At 39.0% G+C, this 25,252-nt stretch overlaps 1 protein-coding gene across 4 annotated transcripts in view; it reads left to right on the top strand.

The window, feature by feature from the left end:
• The window catches only part of PPARGC1A (PPARG coactivator 1 alpha), a 489,413-nt gene that overhangs the window by 406,112 nt on the left and 58,049 nt on the right, over nucleotides 1-25,252 (top strand). For 3 of the 4 annotated variants that reach the window (XM_054030668.1, XM_054030667.1, XM_054030670.1), the window contains one exon: nucleotides 15,360-15,539. In XM_054030668.1, coding sequence (XP_053886643.1) covers nucleotides 15,360-15,539 — 180 coding nt within the window. Of the gene's footprint in view, nucleotides 1-10,089; nucleotides 10,238-15,359; nucleotides 15,540-25,252 lie in introns of those variants that run through there. The other variant, XM_054030669.1, reaches the window with a different exon arrangement.

The raw sequence follows: 25,252 nt of genomic DNA, 5'->3' as shown, positions 1-25,252 counted from the left end.
TTTCTTTTTTACATGCAGGATCTACTTGAAATTCATAAATTAAAATAAACTTCAAATTTAGCAGCTTCCTATTTTTGGTTGGGTGGTTGGTTCTTTTTTGGTGGGAGAGGAAGGGTAAATCTGTGAACATAAGTGAAAGACTGATGCTACAGCCATGTCAGGGGTTTGGTGCAGGCACTGCTTCTGCTCATGCATCTCAGTCCTGATCTGCTGTTCCAGGTGTGGAGTTTTATTAAGCAGAGAATGCAAATATTGCTCAATTGTGTCAACTTGCCCAGGAGCTTTGCAGTGGGGAAGATATTCACTAGGGACAAGCATGAGGCCAGCAAATTCATTTTACTTGTTGCCTGACATAGATTTGAACTTTAAATGGGTCTCCCTTATGGCTCATAATTTTGGCATTGAAATGATGAATGAGCAGGCATACAGAAGAGCTTTCAGGATAGGGCTGGTACATATTTAGTAAACAAATAGCAGACATTAACCTTTTATGGACATAGTCAGTGTTATGTGCCTGAGGGAAGAGGACATAACAATACTAAACTTAGAAGGAATAAAGAAGTTCCAAGATGAGGTAGTAAAGGCTAATGCAATACCAGTTATGGAACATTGCTACCTTCCCATTTTATTCAAGGAGAAAGCTCTGGAATATAGGAGGTTGAGCCACATCAAAATGAAACAAGGAAGAGTTTTTTGGAAGCATTTCTGCTCCGAATTCTCTTGTCTCCATCTCCAGTGATAAGGCCTATTGAAAGCCCACTGAAGTCAATGGAAAGACTCCCCTTCACTGCAGTAGGTTTTGGATAAAGCCTATGGTAACAATTTTCAACACGGCCTTTCTAACTACATTTCTAAAAGGCTAATGTAGTGCCCATCTTTAAAAAAGGGAATAAGGAGGATCCGGGGAACTACAGGCCAGTCAGCCTCACCTCAATCCCTGGAAAAGTCATGGAGTAGGTCCTCAAGGAATCAATTCTGAAGCACTTAGAGGAAAGGAAAGTGATCAGGAACAGTCAGCATGGATTCACCAAGGGCAAGTCATGCCTGACTAACCTAATTGCCTTCTATGAGGCGATAACTGGGTCTGTGGATGAGGGGAAAGCAGTGGATATGTTATTCCTTGACTTTAGCAAAGCTTTTGATACGGTCTCCGACAGTATTCTTGCCAGCAAGCTAAAGAAGTATGGGCTCGATGAATGGACTATAAGGTGGATAGAAAGCTGGCTAGATCATTGGGATCAACTGGTGGTGATCAATGGCTCCATGTCTAGTTGGCAGCCGGTTTCAAGCGGAGTGCCCCAAGGGTCGGTCCAGGGGCTGGTTTTGTTCAATATCTTTATTAATGATCTGGAGGATGGCGTGGACTGCACTCTCAGCAAGTTTGCAGATGACACTAAACTGGGAGGAGTGGTAGATACACTGGAGGGTAGGGATAGGATACAGAGGGACCTAGACAAATTAGAGGATTGGGCCAAAAGAAACCTGATGAGGTTCAACAAGGACAAGTGCAGAGTCCTGCACTTAGGACGGAAGAATCCCATTCACTATTACAGACTAGGGACCGAATGGCTAGGAAGCAGTTCTGCAGAAAAGGATCTAGGGGTTACAGTGGATGAGAAGCTGGATATGAGTCAACAGTGTGCCCTTGTTGCCAAGAAGGCTAACGGCATTTTGGGCTGTATAAGTAGGGGCTTTGCCAGCAGATCGAGGGATTTTTATCATTCCCCTTTAGTCGACATTGGTGAGGCCTCATCTGGAGTACTGTGTCCAGTTTTGGGCCCCACACTACAAGAAGGATGTGGAAAAATTGGAAAGAGTCCAACGGAGGGCAACAAAAATGATTAGGGGTCTGGAGCACATGACTTATGAGGAGAGGCTGAGGGAACTGGGATTGTTTAGTCTGCAGAAGAGAAGAATGAGGTAGCTGCTTTCAACTACCTGAAAGGGGGTTCCAAAGAAGATGGATCTAGACTGTTCTCAGTGGTACCAGATGACAGAACAAGGAGTAATGGTCTCAAGTTGCAGTGCGGGAGGTTTAGGTTGGATATTAGGAAAAACTTTTTCACTAGGAGGGTGGTGAAGCATTGGAATGGGTTACCTAGGGAGGTGGTGGAATCTCCTTCTTAGAGGTTTTTAACGTCAGGTTTGACAAAGCCGTGGCTGGGATGATTTAGCTGGGAATTGGTCCTGCTTTGAGCAGGGGGTTGGACTAGATGACCTCCTGAGGTCCCTTCCAACCCTGATTTTCTATGATTCTATGATTCTAACGGCCTCTTTTCAACTTACTGCACATCACTTTCCCCCCAAAATGTCTAGACACGTGGTTTGGATAAAGTAGAAACCAAAAAAAAAAAAAAAAATTGACCTGAACTTGAATCTGATCATAGAATATGAAGATTGGAAGGGATTTCAGGAGGTCATCTAGTCCAACCCCCTGCTCAAAGCAGGACTAATCCTCAGATAGATTTTTGCCCTCAATCCCTAAATTGTCCCCTCAAGGATTGAACTCACAGCCCTGGGTTTAGCACACCAATGCTCAAACCGCTGAGCTATCCCCCACCAATCTTTTAGAGCATTGAAAATGTGTGGCCAACTTTCCTCCCATTGTATTTCATTTCTCTACACTGTCCTTTGGCCCTGGTTTTAAGCTAGACATGCCAAAATCGTGAACCAAACCTCACTAGAGGTGGGTGAACCACAGAAGGTTTGGAGTTTTCATTCGTTTGAGTAAAGACCCAAAAGTTGGCATGCTCACCTGAAGGTTAATTAAATGATCTGAATGGGGTCTTGCACATTTAGCCATTCGGATTAATTGTGCTGATCAAAGAATAAGGTTTGAAAGAATACCTAGACTTTCAAATGCTGTCAGTTGGATACCAGGAAACTTTTGAAGATTCATCCAGCACATGTTTATATATTGCAAACTGTAATGCAAGGAGAGCTATGGCTAAAAATAACACTTGGGCTCAGTTATGGCTGTCAGGAACAACTCTGGGTAAGGGTTCATGTGAAGCTGCTCCTCCAGGAGACATTGTTCCTAAGTGAGGATCTGTTGGCCCGTGCAGAGAGTGGACAGCGCCTTGACCCTGCCTCCTCCTGGCTGATCTCTGCCCTATTTGATGTATCTTATGCCTGCAGGAGCATGAGGAAAGACCATTCTCTGCACTTACGGTCATTCAGAGACTAAGCTGGTGCCAGCTGCTGAATGGGATAAACTTCCTGTACCCTTTCCACACTTTTTCCTTCCCCATACTTGCTTACTCAGAAGTCAGGCACAACCTGGCTCTTTATATGGTGCAAAATCAGATTTTTTAATTCCCATTGTTTTTGTATATTTTATTTTCCTTTGTGTTCATAAAAACCATATCTATGCCCCGTATTATAACAGTTAGGTCAAATGACTACCATTTAGAATTATTTCCACCTTATACTTTGTTTTAATATAAAAAATGCCACGAGCAAGGCCCAAGAAAAAAGGCTGACTCAGTTCCACGGAGCTCTGTCTGAGGAAGTTTTTATTTGAACATGAGAGATGTGTCGGTAAGGCTGTCTGTCATCTCTAGTTTATTTAAAAAAAATTGCTAGGAGGCACTAAAGCTGTCCATGGCCTTTCCCTCTGTTCCTTCCCTCAAAGGTGCTTCATTCACGTTGACTTTACTATAGCTGTTTTGTGTAAAACAAGATTTGATTTTAGAGCATTTAAAGATTAGTGTTCTTTTCAGTACTGTGCTGTGTACACTCCAGTGAAACCAATTCCCCAGCCATTTTACAGAACAGACAAAGTTAGAAAGCTATCTGATGTTTCCCCCCATTAGATACAGTAATGCTTTGAAGTGGAGCTGGTAAGGAAGGGTGTCGTGCTTGCCTGTAGCAATGGGAACTCCCCAACATTTTGGTTTGTGCTTGGAGATCCCAGCCCCATGAGCAAATGACCACATTACAAAACCATCTCCAAAACTGAGTCGAATTGGCACCAGCAGAATGGTCAAGGATTGAATGGCCACTGAGCCTGAGCTGTCCTTTGCAGTCCAGAGTTGAGGTACATCTTTGGAATGTTATGAAGAAGCTTCCTCTGCTATCACCCATCCTGTAGATCTACCAAGGACTCAATTTCCATGGTTTTTAAACTCCTCTTTTGCAAGCGCTACCTTTGCATACAAACTTTTTTTTTTTAAGGAAACAAAAATTTGCATAACTGTATGCTTCCTATTCAATACTTGGAAGGCAGCATTTCTCAAATGTTATGTCAGCTGTATATGAATATATGTCACATAGAATCAGTGAAAATGGCACCATGACCAGTTCAAATGTGTCATCTCAGGAGAGAAGAAAATGCATACCCCTATAATAGTTTATTAGAGAGGTTTAGCCAAGTTCTCATAGACTAGTTCAAATGCACCCTGAGCGCACCAGGGACTCTTTAATGTGCAATAATGCAAATCTTAAAATGATGCCCATTTTTTGGCTTAGTGGGTGGATATGGGGCTCTTTAGATGACATCTATGAAAATGGTATTATGCTCCCCTTTAGAAATGTACAGAGTTAATTTGCCTTAGAGAGAAACCCATCTAAAAATAGATTTAATATTGTTAATAGTCATATATGTTAGTATTTACAATACTGAGCACCAATAGTGTACACAGCATTGTACAGATACTGAGGGGATTAGAGTCCTTGCCCAAAAGAGTTTACTCTTAATACACCTTAAGAGTACTTTAGGTGAGAATGTTAGAACAGACTTAGCTCCTAAAAAATTGCCCCAGGGTTACACCAAGGCACCTAGTATGCTCCATATGACACTAGATACTGAGGTTATCCTACTTAGGCTCTTCTCAGAACAAGTCAGAAAAATATTGATCATTGTTAATGAAAAACAATGGAAGAAGTTTCTAGAAGTTACTATGAGAGCTTAAGGGAAATTAAGTTCCGACTGACGCTAATAAGTGTAACCAGGAGAATCTGGATGGGATTTTCCAAAGCACTTACTTATGAGAGTTAGGAGAACAAGTATTATCCCTTAGGTGTGTTTGGAAATCCCACCTTTGGAACTGTTGCCTGGCTGTTTCTTGTGTTGGAAGAGCAATTGAACACATGGAAAAGTGCAATAACAGTAAAGTGTTCAGCCTGCTGTATGGAAATGGTGCTTTTGAACACTTGGGGCCAGACTGAGTGGGAATGCAATTGAACTTGCAAGACACTTGCCCCTAGTGCCCACAGTCAGTCTCTGCATGCTTCCTAGGGACTTAAGAAAAATGGATTTTTTTAAACGGGGAGCGGGAGGGGATTAAAGAAAGAGAGAGAAAAATAACTCAGTGATTCCCATCCCATTGCTGTAACAAAGAGGTATCAACAGCGATCTGGGGTCCTAGTCCTGGAACAGACTCTTTGCAGGCATTTTCCTGTGCTGGTGTAGAGCACCACTGACTATAATGGAGTTCTACTCAGGTGTAAGAGTCTGCCCAGGTGCAACAAGTTGCAAAACTGGAGTCTGTCTTCCTTACTAGCAGGAAGTATCCGGGTTTTTTTTGTTTTTTTTCTAAATCTGCTCTCAACCCCTTATAAAGGTTTCTATAGGAAACTGACTCCTTTATGTGGTTCAGCTTCCCAAGACTGAAAAATTCTAAGCTCGCAGGTGTGATATAAGAAAATGGGTACATTTCTTTAGAGATTAGTCTTTCTTTAAAACAGTGATACCAGAATGAAAGACATTGGTCGTACTACTTTTGATGAGGCTGACAAACTGGGGTTTTTTGCTGTTTATAGCGAATATAGGTTCTGGAAAAACATGTGTTCCAAAAGTTAGGTAAAACCTATTATAACAAGCATATTATTATACAGTCAATTTTTGGTGGTGACAAATCCCTTACTCTTGTCTTGTTTTAATAATATTAAATTATTAATAATTATAATAATAAATAATTTCACAATGTTTATTAAGGGGAGATTTCAGAAATGCCCAAGATAGTTAGGAGTCTTACTATCTTAGTAAGGACTTAGGCTCCTAAATCATTTAGGCACTTTTGAAAATCTTCCCCTAAACTTTCAGTCATAAAGGGCCATGACTGTGAAACCCTTACTCCCACTGATGAGCACTTCATCTGGTAACTGTTCATCTTCAGGGCAGTGGGGTTACTCACGTCTGTAAATATTTATCAATGTGAGTAAGGGCTGTGTAGTTGGGCTCAAAGTATGTGAAAGTATCTGTTTTTAGACCTGATGTTGGCCAAACTCCCATTGTCTTCAGTGGTGGAGGACTGAGGCCATTGTACCAGTATTGGAGATAGACAAAGATCTTTTACCCATTTTTGACTCTCTGGAACATCACAGGTTCAAGATGTTATTGGGTTCCAGTTCTGCTTAGAGCAGACTGGTAGAAAAAAGGAGCAGAGAAGAAAAAAGCTAATAGGGCAAAAATGCAACACATGGCTGGCAGAGTGGTAAACAAATGCAAAGTGAAGAGGGGTAGAGGGAACATTTCTCATAAAAAAAATAGTACAGTATATATACTTTATATAGGACACCCATTTGTGCTATCTTAGCTTCTGAGCAGTGTTCTTCTGTCCTTTATACATAGCACAGGCTTATCTTACATAAAAAAAAAATTGTATGACTCCTGGGGGAAGTACTGGAAATGAGTTTAAATTCCATGAAAACTGGTTTGTAAACTGTAACTTGCTGAGACTCTAACATGTTGTTTGTGATTTGTGAAACCTAATAGTTTGCTCATCATTAGACTGCAGCATCTCCTCTAATAAAGTAGCTAAATCTGTTGAGTATCAGGAACATACAGTACTTGGTGGGGGGGAGGGCATGAGTACATCCCTTGTTGATCAATGGCACGGGTGAGAGAAAAGGGTATTAGAAGAAAGAGATCGAGTGAAGGATGTGTACAGAAAAAGATTGCAGGACTAGAAATAGGTTCCTAGAAGAAGAAAAAGCAGAATTTTGGAAGCACAGTGAAGCAGAGATGGCATGCTTGGGAAGCAGAGGAAGAGAAATGGCAGTCAACAGAGTGCTGGCCTCACAAGAGGGAGGGAAAAAACAGTGCCAAGAAGGCCTGAAGTCTTTACCATAAAATCTCTCTGACTGAGGAGATTTTTTGTTTCACGTGATGCTGTAGGGCAGTCTAATTAGTTTGAAAAGTCTACTTGTAATGAGTGTGTCTTCAGTAACTGCCTAGGAAACACATTTGTTCAGCTTTTAGCATTTACGAAGCATTAGGGGTGAAAGTCACTGAAACTGGCACAAGGAGGTGTAAGAATCCAGGTTTCTTCGGGGAGAGCAGCTTTAATTTCTACTGTCGGCATCCATTAGAGGCTGCGTCTTCATGTGTAAAGGCTGCACAATCATATGAACCCATCTTTTACTTTGGAGTAGCCTCCATAAGCTACCAACCTGTTGGAAGGCAGTTTGTGGCCATTGTCTTCTTCCTTGATAGATGTGGCCCTGCCATCGCTCTTTACTCTGCATGAACAATAGGAGACTCTAATCCCATAATTTAAAACCCTCTGTCTACACAATTGCTTATGATCACTTCAAAACTATTTTCCATCATGATATACTATTGTAACTTTGTTTTGCATTACATATATGGTTGGTTACAAACCATGTTTAAGGACATTGATATAAGATATCTAATGGGCAAGTTCATGGTAAAATTTGAGCTAGACAGTTCTTTAAAAGGTAAGCCATAACAGACTGAGAATCCTTGTTTAAACCATGTTATCTGGAATCGTGTTGGAAAAATGGTTCTCAAGTACAGTTTGGTCAGAACATTCCTTGACATCCATTCTGGAAAATTGTTACTGCAAGAATAGGTCAAGCCAAAGTGTGGATGGGCCATAAGTAAAGCTCTAGAGGCCCCTATACTGTTATTAGTTGTTGCTGGTACTATCCACTACATGCTAGGAAAGTTCTCCCATCTCTAAAGCTTGTATGAAATCACCACAAAGGTTACAGTTTGTGTTTATCAGTTTATTTGCTAATTTGAAGCAAAAGCAATGAAGTGGAATTGTAGAAAATAGAAACAACACAAGCAGGTCAAAATATCCAAAACAGCAATATAAAATGTTCCAGTGTAAATACATTTCTATAAAAGGTGTGAATGGAACTTTAAAAAAAATGATGGATTCTGTACAGTCAATGAACACAATTATAAGTAGGTATTGAAGGAGAATATTCCACCAAGCATGGATCCACTGATAATAATTAATAAGAATCTACTCCACTTCAGTCAGTTGGGTGCCCAACATTATTTCACAGTTGACTGTTCTGAGGGTAGAGGTAATGACCTTTGCCCCAGATCTTAATAATTTACTGCAGTTTTATCATTAAATCAGCATATAATTGGGAAGGAAATTAGGTTTTTTTCATGGTGAGAGCCAAGTAATACCGTTAATTTAATCATTTGTAGGAAAAGGCTTTCTGTAGTCACAGGGTATTTTGTTGTGGGTTTTTTTAATTAAGTAAAGTAAAAACAATGTCATTTTTTGTCATACATGTTTGATGAAAATATGACAGTGTGATGTGATTTGCAACTTAAACACAAGCAGGGAAATCTGTACTTCTTTTCAAATTCGGCAACAATAAATTGTCAAATAAGCCAAGTGTTTTCCTGTGACTTGTTACAATTTTTGGAATGCATTTAGTATCTGAAAAATAACCACTTGCAGCCTCTTTTTGTCTTTTCTCTCTGCAAAATCTCTATAGCTTGATAATAACTACATTCATTTAGCATTTAGAATAATCAAGTTTGCAAATAACTTAACAATGAAAATGAATATTTCATAGCAAGGAGAATGACCAATTATGGTTTTGTGACTATAACTAGCAGGACAGCATGACTCATATCTAGCACTTATATTTTGCAAACTAGACTTTTGAATCCAGCTAATTAAAAAGACAAAGACACAACTTTTTTAAAAATGAAAAGGCAGGTGGAAATGGTTAAACAAGACCTTTTTTTTTTCTGTTGTGGGAAATGTTCTGCAGTTATGTTTGGTACCTTCAGTTTGTTATGTATTCAGTGTGTAGTGTCATCATAAACCAGTTGCACCTGCAGCAGCTCCCATTGTCTCAGAGAGAGAGCTGTAAAAGGCTTAAAGAAGAAACACTTCTGTTAATAGCATGTCGTGTTTTCACATGACAACGAGAGCATTCTTGTTTTTAAACAGAAAATGCACAGCCCAGGTCAGTGAGGTTGGAATATAGTGTTTATACAAAAATGCACCCTGAGGCAGCACCGAGGAAATACTACTTATATGAAAATGCAGACAGGAATCTGAGCAGTTATGGGCAGGACTACAACAGTTGTATTTAATAACAGTGTTTTCCAGGATGCCTGCATGAGAAATGGAAACGATTAGAGAAGAGCTGAAAAAAGAAATCTGTATTTCAGTGGGAGCAGGATCAGGCCCCATCCCTTGTTTGTAGCAGATGCTAAATAAGTAAAGTAATGTGTTTGCATTGATGTTTGCAGCATCACTGTGAGGTACAATCTGTGTAGCTACCTTTGCTTGTAAAAAAAAAAAATTAGCTCCAGTGGTTATTGATCAGAAGTTTCTAATATGCTACATTTTAAAAAAAATACTCCACTAGGTATAAAATGACTAGTAAAAATTAATCATGCAGTAACTTTTTACACACTTCTCTAATAGCATTTCCAAATTAAACAGCACTAGTTAGCCAACCCTAAGTAGCCCACTTAGAATCAAGGTATTCAAAAAATACGTTTTAACTCATATTAGAGTTACTTCACTTTTGTCTTTGTAATCAATACAGCTTTGTCTGTTTGTTTTGGAAAAAAAAGAAATTAAAAAAAGATTGTAGGGGATTTTAGTAATATGGCAACAGCCCAATTTAGGGGGGGTGGCATTAAAATCTGATTTTAATCACAGTGTGGTGCTGAAGACTCAAAGGTCTGAGTGGTTTTTAAAAAGATTTACTTCACTTAAGCCTAGGTCTGCCTCTGACTAGTGACGTCACTAGTTTTAGCAGCAGCACAAGAAGGCTGGGTGAGTGACAGCCCAGCCTACTTTTTAAATAGCTTTGTCATGTGACTGGGAACAGTAGTAAGACAGGTGCCTTCAGTTCACTCTCAGTAAGGGTCTAGTTGCCTGCATGAGTGTATGCTCTGTGTGAGACTGTGGATTGTAGTTTAAAAGCTATACTGCTGTCATTCAGAAGCTGGATGGCGTGGGACATGTGCAACCAGGACTCTGTATGGAGTGATATAGAGGTGAGCTTTGCATTATGAACAGTGTGAGAATTGTCTTGTGTGCAACCCTTCTGGTTGTCTTGTGTGCAACCCTTCTGGAGGTAATTTTTTTTTAAATGGAATAATTATAAAAGTATACTAGATATCATATGTTGGAAAGAAGTCTTATGTGAACCCCAGTAACTTTACTAATTTAAGGTTACTCTATGATGCCTTAAGCAAATCAAAGCTTAGCTGCTGTCATCAGTATCTCCTGCAGTTGGAAACTATTTTCATGTGCCTTTGGCTCGCTTTCCAGTCATATGCAATATTTATGCTCTAAGATATTGATATGAATCAGTGTCTGAAGTCTTTCCAGTGGCATTTAGTGGCCTGGTTGGAAAAATGCCATGTCTATTTATAATTAGATTAAGACTTTTTTTTAAAAGTTAAAATTAATCAGTGGTTTCATATTTTGATTTTTTTGTTTTGTTTTGTTTTTTGCTATGCTCTGTTCAGGATGTTTCTCATTTATCACTTGCAGAACTGACACACACAGTCAGAGAAAGATGAATATGATGTTGTTGCTTTATTGTTTTAAATTCCTTTAAAACAGATTACTGGAAATAGATGTTACTTTACTTCTGATTATTGAACTGGATTATAGTATTGCAGTTAAAATGTTCCATAGGACAAGGTTCTCAGTTAATCCAAGTAGTCCAGCAAATAGTTAAATCCTACTGTACAGCAGAGACAACAGGATGAACCATGAGAATAGAGTTTATGCGGGACTGCGTGAGCTGCTGCTGCTGCCGCCGCTGCTTCTATAAAAATAGATGGCAATACATCAAATCCACAGCTTCTGCTGGCTACAGTTCATAAAGGAAAAAAGCAAGCAATTCCCTGGTAATCTCTGGAGTATAAAGTGAGGTTTGAGGATTTCTGCATATTTGCATTCAGCAAAATGGAGCATTATCTGAAAGTTCTGGCAACTTGTGAAGCAAAGGAAACTTTCTTTGGACCCAGTTGAGAGGAATCCAAAAGACAGACCTGCTCAAAGGAACTGACCCCCTGACGGCAAGTTTGGAATAAATACTTAAAATGCTCCCCTTAGAAATCTTTTAAATAAGATGCGTATATGGTGCAGAGATACACATCTAAAGTGAAAATGTGCTCTGTTCTCTGTTTGTACAATTACATTTTTTCTACTAGTAAGGCATGCATCGGATTCTTAACTCTTTTTGTCATGTTTTCAATATTTGCAGCACACCATTGTATCCACTGATTTCTGTTTGCATATTGTAATTGCTCTTATCTTGTTTTGATTTCTTGGTAAAATGGAATAGATATGGATAATTCATATGTCCTGTAGCTATTATGAGTCAAGGCTGTAAGTGGATGACTTTCTGGCTCCAAAGTTCTAATTGTTTCTGAGTAGCTGGAGTATCCTGTGGGTTGTTGTCTGGCTTATAGAGTGGGTCTCAGCTGCTGTAGCTTCATTTTTCCATCCATGTATTATTCCTAATGCTGCTAGGATTTGATTGAGGAACCAGCTTATATGGAAATATTGAAGATTTATTTTAATCATCAGAGTTCCTGCAGTAATTTCAAGCTAGTAACGGAATAGATCATTTATAGCAATCTTTTTTTTTTTTCACGGAGAAAAAAGGGTTGATCTTAATATTAATTGTGTGGCGGATTGGATTAGCTGTTGGTAGATTTTTACCAACTGGCTCTTGCATTTTACTTTGTATAGCAACATAGTGGTGGCTGCATGCTGCTTTGGCTCTGGGGATCACCTTTATGATCTACAGTATTACAAGCAGCAGGTACTGTAGGCAGCTTTCATATTTTGAATCGTTAATGTTTGTTGTCAACTTAAAATGCATTATACCCTCTTGCACATAATGACAGGCTAGCGTGTTGCTTAATAAAGGCCTGCATCACTATAGCTGATCAGAGTCCCCAGTGTTTCACTGTTTAATGAAGGTGATGTACAGTCAGGTTGCAAAGATTGATAGAGAGAATCTGCATGGCACACATTCCATCAAGTCTGTCATTCTTTACTAGGTTCATCCCCTTGTTGTTTCAACAAACTTGTTAAAAATAAAAAGAAGATTATTTTTACATTAATATAATTAATGTGGCACAATTCCAGTCTTTTTTTTTTTAATTTACCTTCAAAGGCACAAAGATGTCTAAAAGGTTAATGAAGAATTATACTTAATTATAATGATTCATTATCATCAGTGCAGTTAAGCTAATTTATTGTTTGCTCCTTAACAAAGAAAAAAAGTCTGTTGGTGGTGAAATAATACACAATAATTAACCTTTTGTGTTTAGCGACTACTCTGTCCTCTTAAATCTTATGATGAAATTAAGAATATAGCTGTGAAATAACTGTATTATCTGTGAAAAGACAGTGAAATGTGTTATGGCAATGCAGGCACACCTGTTACAGATGTAAAGGCAAAGAGTAAATATCAACATGTCAGATGAGGACAGTTATAGGACTTGGAGTGTTAAACCTGGCATCATCCAAAAGCCAAATATAAATTAATAACAGGAACACTTGCTACTAATGTGTCTCAGATTAGAAGCATAATATCATATTCAGAAACATTGATTTTATTATCATGTCAACATTGGCAAGAGCATGTGTACTTCATTTCAGCTGTTACATTTTTTAAGTGACATTGCCGTCATTATAGACAAATGAAAGCTCCGATGGACATTTTTTATACAGCTGTTTATATTGCTTAAAATGCCCATTGCAGGACTTTCAACATGCATATTACTACGTCCCTAAGATGTTTAACTAGGTGATGCACAGAGTGAAGCTATTTTTACAAACGAAAGTAGTAACAGATCAGCAGGATACTTTAGAAGTCTACGGCATCAGTTTTAAGCCAGTGACCTCCACAACACAAACCTGGGAATGATGCTGAGAATCTACCTTTTCAGTCAAAAACTAGATTATCCTTTAATGAGATCACAGATTTCATCTGTGCATCAAAAAAAGGTCATCTCGGCATTATAAGATTGCTGCTGGAAGGTTATGTCAGCGCTAGAAAATGGGGAAGCTTTTTAATTTCTTTTTCTTTGCAGTTTTTCTGTGGCCAAAATAAAAAGAAGTAAATTTCATTGTACAAAATTTCACCTAAGCAAAGCCTTGGCCTGTTGAAGTTCCAAGCCCTCTTAAATAACAGAAAGAAAAGCAATTGATATTTCAAAGGCTCCCCTTGCAATCCGTAGGTTCCTTTGCCCCTTGGCCTATTGTATAATTGTCTTGTAATGTCCTGATAGGCTAGTGGAAGTTGCATGGTAAATTATAGCCTTTACCAGCTGGACTGAGTCTATTGACTCTGTTCCTGGTTCCCAGAGTGTTGCTCACCATTATGCTGCTGCATATAGCCCATGCAATGAAGACTTGCAAAGATTCCCAGATACAAAAATCTCAATGAAATTTATTTTATTTAAATGTATGTTCAGCTCTCTTATATCACTGCAAAAGGCAGCATTTTCAAGAGTAGCATAACAAATACTGAGTTATCCACATCGGTTGGCATGGTAAGGTTATTGCCCTACAAACCTACCTTTTTAGATGGTAGTTCTTCTGGGATTGACTTCATTTGAAGTTGAACCTAGGAGATCATTCAATTTGCCCAATCAGCTAACTGGAGTTCAAGAGTTTCTGAGGTCTGGATTTTCTGTTTGGTCCATCCTTAACATTAACACAAACTGATAAAGCTAGAGACAATCAATTAAAGGCAATGGTGAAAACCCATTCTCAGCTGACTTCGTTATGGCTTTTAACCACTTAATTGCTGGATCTGCCAGCAGCCTCTGTACAGAAGAACCCTCCACCTTTCTTTCCATTGGTTATCGCTGAAGGCGTGGACTTCAATTGTATATTTCTTGGTTTCTGTTAATAATGAAAAACGGTTCAGGTGGTATTTTTGAATTAAAGTTTCTGTGCTACGGTAGAAGCATAGTATGAAAGTGTGTGTTTTTGGAGCTCAGTTGATATCCAAAATGACCGATCCTGATGTACTAAAGAAAATATTCTGGGTTTATATTAATGAAATTGATATTATACTGGTCTGTACTCTATTTCTAAGGTATGCAGAGGATGACATTCACACTAGTGAAAAAGGTCCACCCACTTTAGTTCCCTCCTCTTAGTCCTTTAATACTGGGCTTAAATGTCGCATCTGCTCTATGGTGAATTTCCCCAGCAATGAAGGGAGGCTGAGACAAGTGTAGCATTGCGCTGAATGGGTTGGCCAGAGGAAAGCTCCCTCTTGGTGCTTCTGATATAGCTGCTGCTTACAGACCGTAAGTCTCTTAGCTACAGCAGTGTACACATGTACAACCAGCACAGCCACAGGTTGGGAGACTCCATAAACTGGCCATGACTGCTCTAGCACTTGGCAGGCACATGAAGTACACTTCATGATTTGCTTACTATGAGGACAATATTTTAGAAGCATGTTGTTAAAATCTGTGCAGTTCCTGAGGGTGCTGATAAGCCAGAGTCTTTGGTAGATGGGTATAGAAGTGCATGGCCTGTGGCAGGCAGGCACAGTGTCTCCAGGAGCTTTTGGAAGTGAACAAAGCAGCATCTACTGCTGTATCCTTCAACAGGGTGCAGTACATGTGGCAGTCAACATCTTGACTGATTAAACCAAGGCCATCTAGAGCTGAAAGCATGAACTTCTGCAGCTTGAGGTGCAGATCTAGCCTGTATAGCTGGCAGCTGTAACAGACTCACATCTTCTGTGGTTTGGGCATAGAGGAGGATGCATAAAACACACTTACCAGTTGGTTACCCATGCACTCCCACCCGCGCTGATTCCTTTCTGCCGGCCGGGACGGAAAAGAGATAGGGCCATGTCTTGGCGGTCCTTGTTGGGATTTCTAATGCTGCAGGTGCTGGACTCTTCAAGGACCATAAGAAAAAGGATAGTAGTGGCCACTTTGCTCACCTGTGCAGGCTAGTCACAATCTAACACTCAGAGTATTCTAAAAACGAGATTAACTCTAGTGACCTGCTCTGTGGAAGTGAGTGACTTAATCAAGACTTAATTCTGATCCCATGCAGTTATGGTTAACACATTCCGGTGATTAATGAAAGTGTGTGTTTCTGTACTTCTCCCTGCAGTGTGCTGCTCTGGTTGGTGAAGACCAGCCTCTTTGCCCAGATCTCCCAGAACTTGACCTCTCTGAACTAGATGTGAATGACTTGGATGCAGACGGTTTTCTGGGTGGACTCAAGTGGTACAGCGACCAATCAGAAATCATTACCAATCAGTACAGCAATGAATCATCAAATATATTCGAGGTAAGGGAAGCTGATGCAAAAGTATATTTCAGATTGCTTCATGTTTTTACCAGGTGGAATGACAGTCTTCTAATAAAAAAAGAGCCAATAGATGCTGAAGTACAGCTGTGACGTCTGTTATAGCCTCCCTCTGACACCCTTAATCCTCATGATCAAAACCAGACCTATTATCTGGAGAGAAGAAATGCTTGGAAAGAATTAAGTGGCATTCTGATTTCTGGAATGAAAACGCTGAAGAGATACCAGGTTACACTATGGCATAACACTGAGATATTGCGAAATAGTCTGTTGCAAAGAAAAACAAAAGTTGAAACCTGTTTGTCATCTTGCATGTACATTTCGCAGAAACAAACACAGTAGAATACAGCGTCTGTTGATGGCTCTTTAACATTTTATACGTTACTAATTATTATTACACCTACAGGCCCCAAACAGGCCCCAATTGTGCTATGTGTTGTACATGTGCAAATCAGAAGTCCTTCCACTCTAAGTACAAGATAAGGCCATAGGTGGTTGCAACAAACAGACTGGGGGGAGCACAGCATCAGAGTCAGATTATTCTGATTAACATAATAAGCAGTCATTATAGCATGCCAACTGACTAGCCACTGATGTGTGTTTTGTAGACATAATGGCAGAGGGCAGTCTTAAGGAGAGAACTGAAGGATTTCAGGAGAGATTTAAATGCCCTCTTTAAAATACTGCTGTGGGAGTCAAGGTGTATAAAAGATGGGCTATGCCCTCTTTGCCTCAACCGCTAATTCTCCTTTCCTGTGTAAGACCTCAAGATTCTCCACTACTTAATTCTCAGACAACCACGCCCCTCCTGAACCCTAATATTCTTTCCTCCTAGATGGTAGTAAATGCAGTAGATCATCCTCTGGCTGGGAAATTGGGCAATAGTACATTTGATGAGCTGGCAGGAAGACCTTGGGCAACAATAAGCTATCACCCTTGCTTCACCTCTGCCTAGCAGATCACAAACATGTCCTCTCCAGGAAGCATTCCTGGTCCACTTACTTGGGGGAATCCCCAGAATAAAGATTGTTAAATTTAATACCTAGCAAATACTAAATGCTTCAATAAGGTAAAATGCATTTGGAGATAAAATACAGCCTTTATGAAATACTCTGAACCAAAATCAGCTATTACGTATGCTGGCATAACTCAACTGCAGCAAATTAAGTTACTCTGGATGAACACTGATGTCACTTAGAGCAGAAACTGGCCCTCTGAGCCTGGTCTTTCTATCATTCACACTGGTGTAATTCAGGAGTAATTTACTTCAAGTCTATAGTATTATACTAGTATAAAACCAGTGTAAGTGGAGCAGAAGCCAGTTCTCTGTCTCCAAGGGAGAAATTTTGAAACATTCTGTATTCTGAAGTTTTATGAAACTTCAAATTGTTGTGTCTTGTGCTTAAGTTTCAGTCGTAGTAAGTAAGTGACACATGTTATAACCAAGTAATTGGGCTGCTCTGTTATAGTATTCTTATAGGTTCAGTATGGGAAGGAGTTAATAATGTTTATAAGCAAGGTTAAAATAGTGTTCTATCAGAGACAATTAATGAGTTAGAACTTCTGCTTCCAAATAAATCACTAAAAACCAAATGTATAGACCTCTTCCATTGGCCGAAGTAAAATCAGCAAAGGTTTAAATTCAGTGTTGATAAATGTAAAGTAATGCACATTGGAAAACATAATCCCACCTATACATATAAAGAGATGGGGTCTAAATTAGCCACTCAAGAAAGAGATCTTGGAGTCATTGTGGATAGTTCTCTGAAAACATCCACTCAATGTGCAGTGGCAGTCAAAAAGGTGAACAGAATGTTAGGAATCATTAAGAAAGGGCTAGATAATAATACAGAAAATATCATATTGCCTGTATATAAATCCATGGTATGTCCACATCTTGAATACTGTGTGCAGATGTGGTCGTCACAGCTCAAAAAAGATATATTGGAATTGGAAAAGGTTCAGAAAAGGGCAACAAAAATGATTAGGGGTATGGAACAGCTGCCATATGAAGAGAGATTAATAAGACTGAGACTTTTCAGCTTGGAAAAGAGACGACTAAGGGAGGATATGATAGAGGTCTATAAAATCATGACTGGTGTGGAGAAAGTAAATAAGGAAGTGTTATTTACTCCTCATAACACAAGAATTCGGGGTCACCAACTGAAATTAATAGGCAGCAAGTTTAAAACAAAAGGAAGTATTTTTTCACACAACACACAGTCAATCTGTGGAACTCCTTGCCAGAGGCTGTTGTGAAGGCCAGGACTATAACAGGGTTAAAAAAAGAACTGATAATTTCATGGAAGATAGGTTCATCAATGGCTATTAGCCAGGATGGACAGGGTTGGTGTCCCTATCCTCTGTTTGCCGGAAGCTGGGAATGGGCGACAGGGGATGGCTCACTTGATGATTACCTGTTCTGCTCATTCCCTCTGGGGCACCTGGCATTGGCCACTGTCGGAGGACAGGCTACTGGGCTAGATGGACCTTTGGTCTGACCCAGTATGGCCATTCTTATGTTCTTATTATTTAGTCTTCTAAAAATTAAGGTCCTGATTCTGCAATGTATTTAAGTGTGTGTGTAACTTTAATACATTTAATTCCAATGGGAATTAACTCCCAATGAGACTGCTCATGCCTTAAAGTCAGGCATGTTCTTAAGTATCTTGCTGAATTGATGCCCAAACTTATAAAGGACAAAATTGTCATTTATTGTGCATGCTGATTCCATTTCTGAAGATCAAAATGATATACAAACACAGGGATAAATACATGATGTTTAAACTGCCTTGGTTGGTGCACAGCAATATCAAGACATTGGTCCATCATGTGGCATTTAAAGTCAGTCATATTAAGGTGCATTTAGAGGTGCAGACAACCAGGGTGCAGTAGAAAGAGGTAGATGGAATACATCTAGGGGAGTGCATTGTGAGGCAGCAACTAACATGTCAGAAACCAAGATTTGGAGAAGTGTTTTTCCATCTTCCGTAGCAGACAAATTCTGCCATCATTTACTCAAATGCCACCCCTCAGACTTCAATGATTTCACTGACTTTGAATTACAGATTGCACTGAAGTCAATGAGGGCACACTTTGGCTCAGAGACTACTGACTCTGAGGGGCAGATTGTTGTCCAATAGCACTTTGCCATATTGTGGCATAAGGGCAACACTATATTCAGTCTGTCATTTATTATATTTAAACTGCCTTAGTTGGTGCACAACAATATGTACAGCCATTGGTCTGTCATGTGGCATTGGGGTTTAAAGTCACAGTCACATTTGTCTGCATATGTCATACCTGAGTGTAGACAGAGGTAGGAGGATTACTTCTAAAGGGCAGCAATTACAAGAGACTTGAAAAGTGCAGTGGACATTCTTCCTATGCTGGGCCCTAGCTGCTTCCAGTTCTCAAACGTAGGCAGGGTCCTGACACACGCTGCTAGGCCCCCCTTGGGCCGTGAGATATTGTTGGCAACACTAACACACCTCTGACACCTAGCCTTTAGGCCTGGCATGGCAAGTGTCAGAATTCTTCCTGCATTCTTGCAAGTGTGCAGAGTAGGCTAAGACCCAGATTTTCAAAGATATTTAGGTATTGCTGCATTCAGTATTGCTATGCATTATGGATTTAGGAACATACGTCTCATTTTCAAAAGGGATGTAGGCACTTAGGAACCAAAATCCCATTGATAGTCTATGGTATTTAGGCTCCTACAGTCCTAAATCACTTTTGGAAATGAGACTTGGGCTCCTAAATCAATTAGGGTACATCTACACTACAGCGGGGAGTCGATTTAAGATACGCAAATTCAGCTACGTGAATAGCGTAGCTGAATTCGACGTATTGCAGCTGACTTACCCCGTTGTGAGGACGGCGGCAAAATCGACTTCTGCAGCTTTTTGTCGGCGGCGCTTACTACCACCTCCGCTGGTGGAGTTAGAGCGCCGATTCGGGGATCGATTGTCGCGTCCCGACGGGACGCGATAAATCGATCCCCGAGAGGTCGATTTCTACCCGCCGATTCAGGCGGGTAGTATAGACCAGACCTTAGACTTAGCAAGGCTGAGCACAAGAACAGCTAAATACCTTTAAAATTCTGGGCCTAAGAGTTCATCTGCAGTTTTACTTTTATCACACAACCATTCATGACTGGTCACAATATCTCCCATTGTGTGTATAAGCCTGTGTTAAACTACATGCAACACAGGCTATGGGGAAGGGGAGGGTCTCTACAGAGCTTCTGGCAACCTGATTGAAGGTTACTAATATTCCATGTCTTGGTATCACGTTAATAATTTCCACCACTACCTTTCTTTGTCATTATTTAGTTCTAGGAAGGAGGGAAATAAAGGAGTTGTTTTCTTACAGGGTAGGCAGTAGTGATCAGGCAATTCAAACTGAATAATAGAAAACTTGCCCTTCTTTCTGGGCCAGCTTTTTCCAAACTTTAACCCCTATCCCTGTTCTCCATTATGCAGCTGTATATGTAGCACTATTTCTTGTCTCTGCTGCTCCTTAATGAGACAACTGGGGGTGCTCAAGAACAATAAAAGATGTGTCCTTTCTCTGGGGATTATCTTGGTGATGCTGAGACAAACTATTTGTGTTAGTGCAGAGAATGGAAGCTCTACCTAGTCTTTTGTTTGTTAATTTCTGGATTTTTCTATATTGATTAGCTTTGGCATTTCAGCGCTTTCTTTTTAAAGAAAATATAATTGTATCTTAATCATCCTGGAGCAATATGTTTTAGAAGCCTTAAAGCCTCTATCTGAGAGCTGACTGCTATGAAAACATGAAATATATTCCAAATTTGTTCAAAACGGAATTGCAAACAAAAGATCGAAAGTACAAGCAGCACAACAATAATTGAAAACCTAACCTTAAGTGAACCACTCTCTTCTTTGAGTTACCAGTGCATTGCTTATGGCACTGTCTAGGTGAGGGCCTATATTTGCAAAAAGGACTTATGAAATTTTGGGTGCCCAGCCTAAGGCACCTTTAATAGGGCTTGTTATTCAGAGGTGAATATTCTGCACTTCTGTCTTAAGCTGAAAACTGAAGCATACTAAAGGCATTTTCCTTCCAAAATTTAGTGAATTGCCTCTTTGGAAATTGAGTATTGTAGGAATTATTATTATTATTATTATTTATTATTTTATGACTGTATTATGGTAGTGGTTAGGGACCAACTGAAAACATGACCCACATGTACTAGACAATGTGCAAACATAGATTACCCTGAAGAGCTTACAGTTTAAATATGATGAATTTACAGTCTGAATCTAATGAGAGATTACAATCTAAATGCTAAAATTGACAGCATTGCTATAGAATAGATATATCTGATTCGTCACTACAGTACTCCACTTGTAACCCAGTGCAACTGGTTTTACATTGGCATGAAATTGGAAGAACACAGTGATGAATGAAGGCCTTACACTGATGTTGCATGTTCTTTATCAATGTTGTACATTTGTTAATTTCTTTTTCTATTCATAGCCTGGCTACCTCTATTTTCTCCCCTGATTTTCATTGCCTGTGATTCTAACCATTGGAGATGTATGTTAAGGGAGCTTTTACCCCTAAGGGCACTGTCTATTGACATAAGCTCATGCAAGTAAATAGTTAACTGCTCGTGTATGACTTGTTAGGTAGATGGCTTTCTTTATCATTCACTTTTGTGATTTGCTTTTGGAAAGGATCAGACCTTCAAAAATTATATTTGTACAAAACTGATTCTGCTGCCCTTTTAGAAAAAATAAACTGGTTTCAATTCTTAAAGTCATTGCTGTGTGAAATGTGGAGACCTGTAGAATTTTGAGTAATGTGAATTAGAATGCTTTTTTGTATTCTTCCTCGGGAGATAAAAATTGTTACCTCCTGAGGTGTATTTCAAATATACCGTACCCTGCTATATAAGGTTAGCCATATTTAAAATTATTTATGAAGAGTGGACAGCATTATACAGAGGATAGACATGCGCAAAGATAAGTATACGCTGTCTGCACCATTCACAAATAGATCAATGGAAGTCATCTGAAAAGAGAAAATAGAGCTAGACAACAGACAATTAAGGTCTAATTTAGCAGCATAGTATCAAAAAGAATTTTCAAGTATGGTGTTCTGACAAAATATTTTTCACTTTTAAACAGATTTAATAAGACCTGAGTTTCTTGGCCTGCCCTGAATTTAATTGCTGGTTTTTGTTTTGTTTTTAATGCAATTCTCTATTTTTAAAGAGGAGTTTGTTTCTTTTTAATTGTTCAGCATAGTCCAAGTTACATTCAGGACTGTGCTCTGTGTTATATATTTGGAAAGCTGAATAGGCTACACTGTTTCACTGTGGGCTGCCAAAAATACTGTATTACAAGCAGTGAGAATGAGGGAGTGTGAAAGAGATTCACAATGAATTGCATACTCTGTTGTTCTTGGCAAAGGAGAAATTTATGAAGATAAATGACTGCTTATCCATTTGGAATGGTTTGCATGAAGAAGATGATGGGGGGCTTTTAACACCATGAGGATAATTTGCATCGGTTCAGGTTATATTCTCTAATCTTTGGTGGTGCTGCCAGTCTTTGTTACTACTGCAAGTTATTCATTCAAGGTTTGCAGCCAGATTGATTAATGAATTACCAGATCTTACGTAAAATAACTTTGCCTGACTTTTAAACAACCACCAGTGTTTTCTTTGCCAGTCTTGTGACTGGTGTTAATGGGTTTCCAGGGACTGAACCTCTATAGATTTTCTGAACTGGCCTCTTCCAGAATTTTTTCCACTTTTTAATTTTCTCCAAAACTAGTAGCCCAAGGCAGGCAGTTCAAGGAGATATAATCTTGGGGAAAAAGACATAGTAGTCAAATCCTTGATGGCTGATGCCCTTCAGTGCCAATTCAGCATGATTTATCATAGCCATCTATTCAGCACAACAGAGTCTAGAGGTGAGCTGCATGGTGTACCTCACACAATATGCATAACTAGAGCTCTGAACTTTGAAGGAAAGCCTCAGAGCTATTTGCAAAGTGCTGGTGCTTAGTGAATACTAAATTACATTTAGGAAATAGTCTACTGCTACCAGTTATACTTCATTTTTATTCTTGACACAGACACCTAAATCAGAGAACAGTAACATTTCAGAGATTATAGAAGCAGTTTGGGTATGTTCCAACACTATAATAGGATCAGAATTTTAAGGCCTTTTTTATTATTACCAATAGTCACTTAGTTTCTACTGCAGTGTACTTTGTAGGGAATTACAGCTTTTACTAAAAAGATTAAAATGCTATTATGCAAATGATTGCAGTATGTTATTATGTTTACAAATTAACATCCATGGCTCAACACACAAATTAACTAACTATTCCATCTATATTATTAAGGATTTAATAAAGTAACTGTTGATAAAAATGGGGAGCTTGGAACAGTTAATAGGAACTGATTGTGATTTAACATAGAACTTAAACATTGTGTTTAATGTTCTAGATGGTATAATGGCAGAATAAAGCTTATCAAAGTGCTTAAAAGAATTGAGATTGTGTGAACAGCATAGCAGTATGTCTTAGACCTTAGCAAACGTAAAGTAAGTAGCTCTGGGCAATAATGTATAGTGGGCAACATATCAGTAAATCTAAGGGTAACACAAAGACCATCTTATATAAATACATACATTAGTGCACTAATATGTAGTTTATTAAAATTCTAATTACTGTACGTTAAATATTTTATACATTATAAACATGTCTAGCATACTTGGCAACTTGTGTCCCTCTAAAATGCATCTTGTAATGAATTTTTGCTATGGCAAATGGGATTTCTCTGCAGAGAGTATCACTGTATGACAAAGGAGGGGAAGGTTGAGTTCAGACTGAGATGGCTTTACAAACAGCGCTGCAAATTGCTATTCCTAGCAGTTCATAAGAGCTCATAAAAGCAAGCAGATAAGAGCCACCAAGGTCCTAGAGAAATGAATGTACAGTATGTGATTACAGGATAGATTTAGTAGAGAAACAGTAGGTTTAGTACAACAATAAACATAAAAGGGAGAAGATGCAGATTTGGGATAGGAACTTTATAATAATAATAAAAGATAACAATGCTATAATAAAAAAAATTTAAACTAGGAGAAAGACCCTCAGTTCCAATAGAACAGAAGAGAGGATATAGGGCAAAATAGCAGGTAATGTAGCAATGTCAAATATGTTATGCAAATATGTTTACCTTTACAAATATCTTTGGCTTGAGTTGTATAACACATTAATAAGAGAGTTAAGAATTAGATTAATGGGTAATACTGCATACCCTTGGCGCTCTGAGTCTACTAAATAAGTGCGTCTCAGAAACAACATTACATCTGTATGGCAGGTGTGTGTAAGCTATAATCCACCACAAAGTTTGCTTGGGTTTAAAAACTCTCAAGCAGTAAGTGCAATTTATTTTGTTCCAAACAACTACTATGTTATTGGGAAGTGTTTATGCAAATTTTCTATATCTTGCTTTAGCAAGGTGCCTTATGTCTTCGTTCTCTTTCCCAACCGAACAAACTGTGCTGTTCTGTACTAGTCCAAATTTGTCTCTGTTGAAGTAAGCCCTTGTAAATTAGTTGAAACCTTCGGGCAAAAAGAACCCGCAAAATGAAAACAACAACAACAACAATTCCTTTGAGAGCTTATTGTTGGATGGCTTAATGGCCTTGTACCATTCCCAGGCATGTGATCAAGAAAGGGCACACAATCAGCTGCACAATCCTGTTATGCGTACATTCCATTGCACTGCCCAACATTTTACTTGGAGTGGCCAAGGTTTCATGAACTCACCGTATCTTTACTCAGCCTAAGCATGCCCCTTTTGCAATAGGGAAAAATAATGTTCACCCAGAACAGTGGTAAAATACTGGCAGACAAATGGCTTGGCCTGTGTTAAGAGGTTCTTAAGGACACAGTGTTCCCACCAGTCACATATCTAAATACAAACTGGTGTTAGTTGCCATACAGACAAAAATGTATTAGCCTCCTTTCACATAGGTCATCGTAAATCCGTTTTGGTCACAGTCACACTGCACATCTGTTTTAGTGAGATGCAGCTTCTTAAGGTGGCTTTTGGACTTCATCAGCACACAAACAACCAAGCCATAAATTACCACTGCTGGAGTTGTTTTGAATAAGCGTATACTGTTTCATATTTATAATGGTGAGACTTCATAATATTCACACTGAATATATAACACAGATCAGTTCAACAAGCATGAAATTGTATGTTGTCAACTTGTCACATAAATAGAGCCATATTCTGGCTTACGATAATGTTGAACTAAACATTTTTCCCTAGAATTGCAGAGAGGGTCACAAAAAGTGAGAAGGTAGCATTTCGTTTTGTAGGATACACAGTCATTGATGTTCAGAAATAAATATTGCTGTGTGGCTTTTCTCTTTTTCTCCCCATTTAAAAAAAAAGTTTGATTTACGTAGACAAATGCTAATTGGCTAAACTGTTAATCTTTCCCCCCCAAATGGTTTGTATTTCTAGTGTATCCTTTTATTATTATTGTTGTTGCTATTTTCGTACAGCACATCAATGCTAATTGCTACTAAATGCTACAACTTAACCCTGATATGCTCTTTTCCTCCTGCCCTATCTCATGTAACATTAACTCAGGCCCATGTTATTAAAGGAGGATGAAAATCGTCGCTAG

Source organism: Malaclemys terrapin, chromosome 5 (genome assembly GCF_027887155.1).
Source record: "Malaclemys terrapin pileata isolate rMalTer1 chromosome 5, rMalTer1.hap1, whole genome shotgun sequence".
NCBI classification, from domain to species: domain Eukaryota; kingdom Metazoa; phylum Chordata; order Testudines; family Emydidae; genus Malaclemys; species Malaclemys terrapin.
This window is presented reverse-complemented; position numbering and strand designations above follow the sequence as displayed.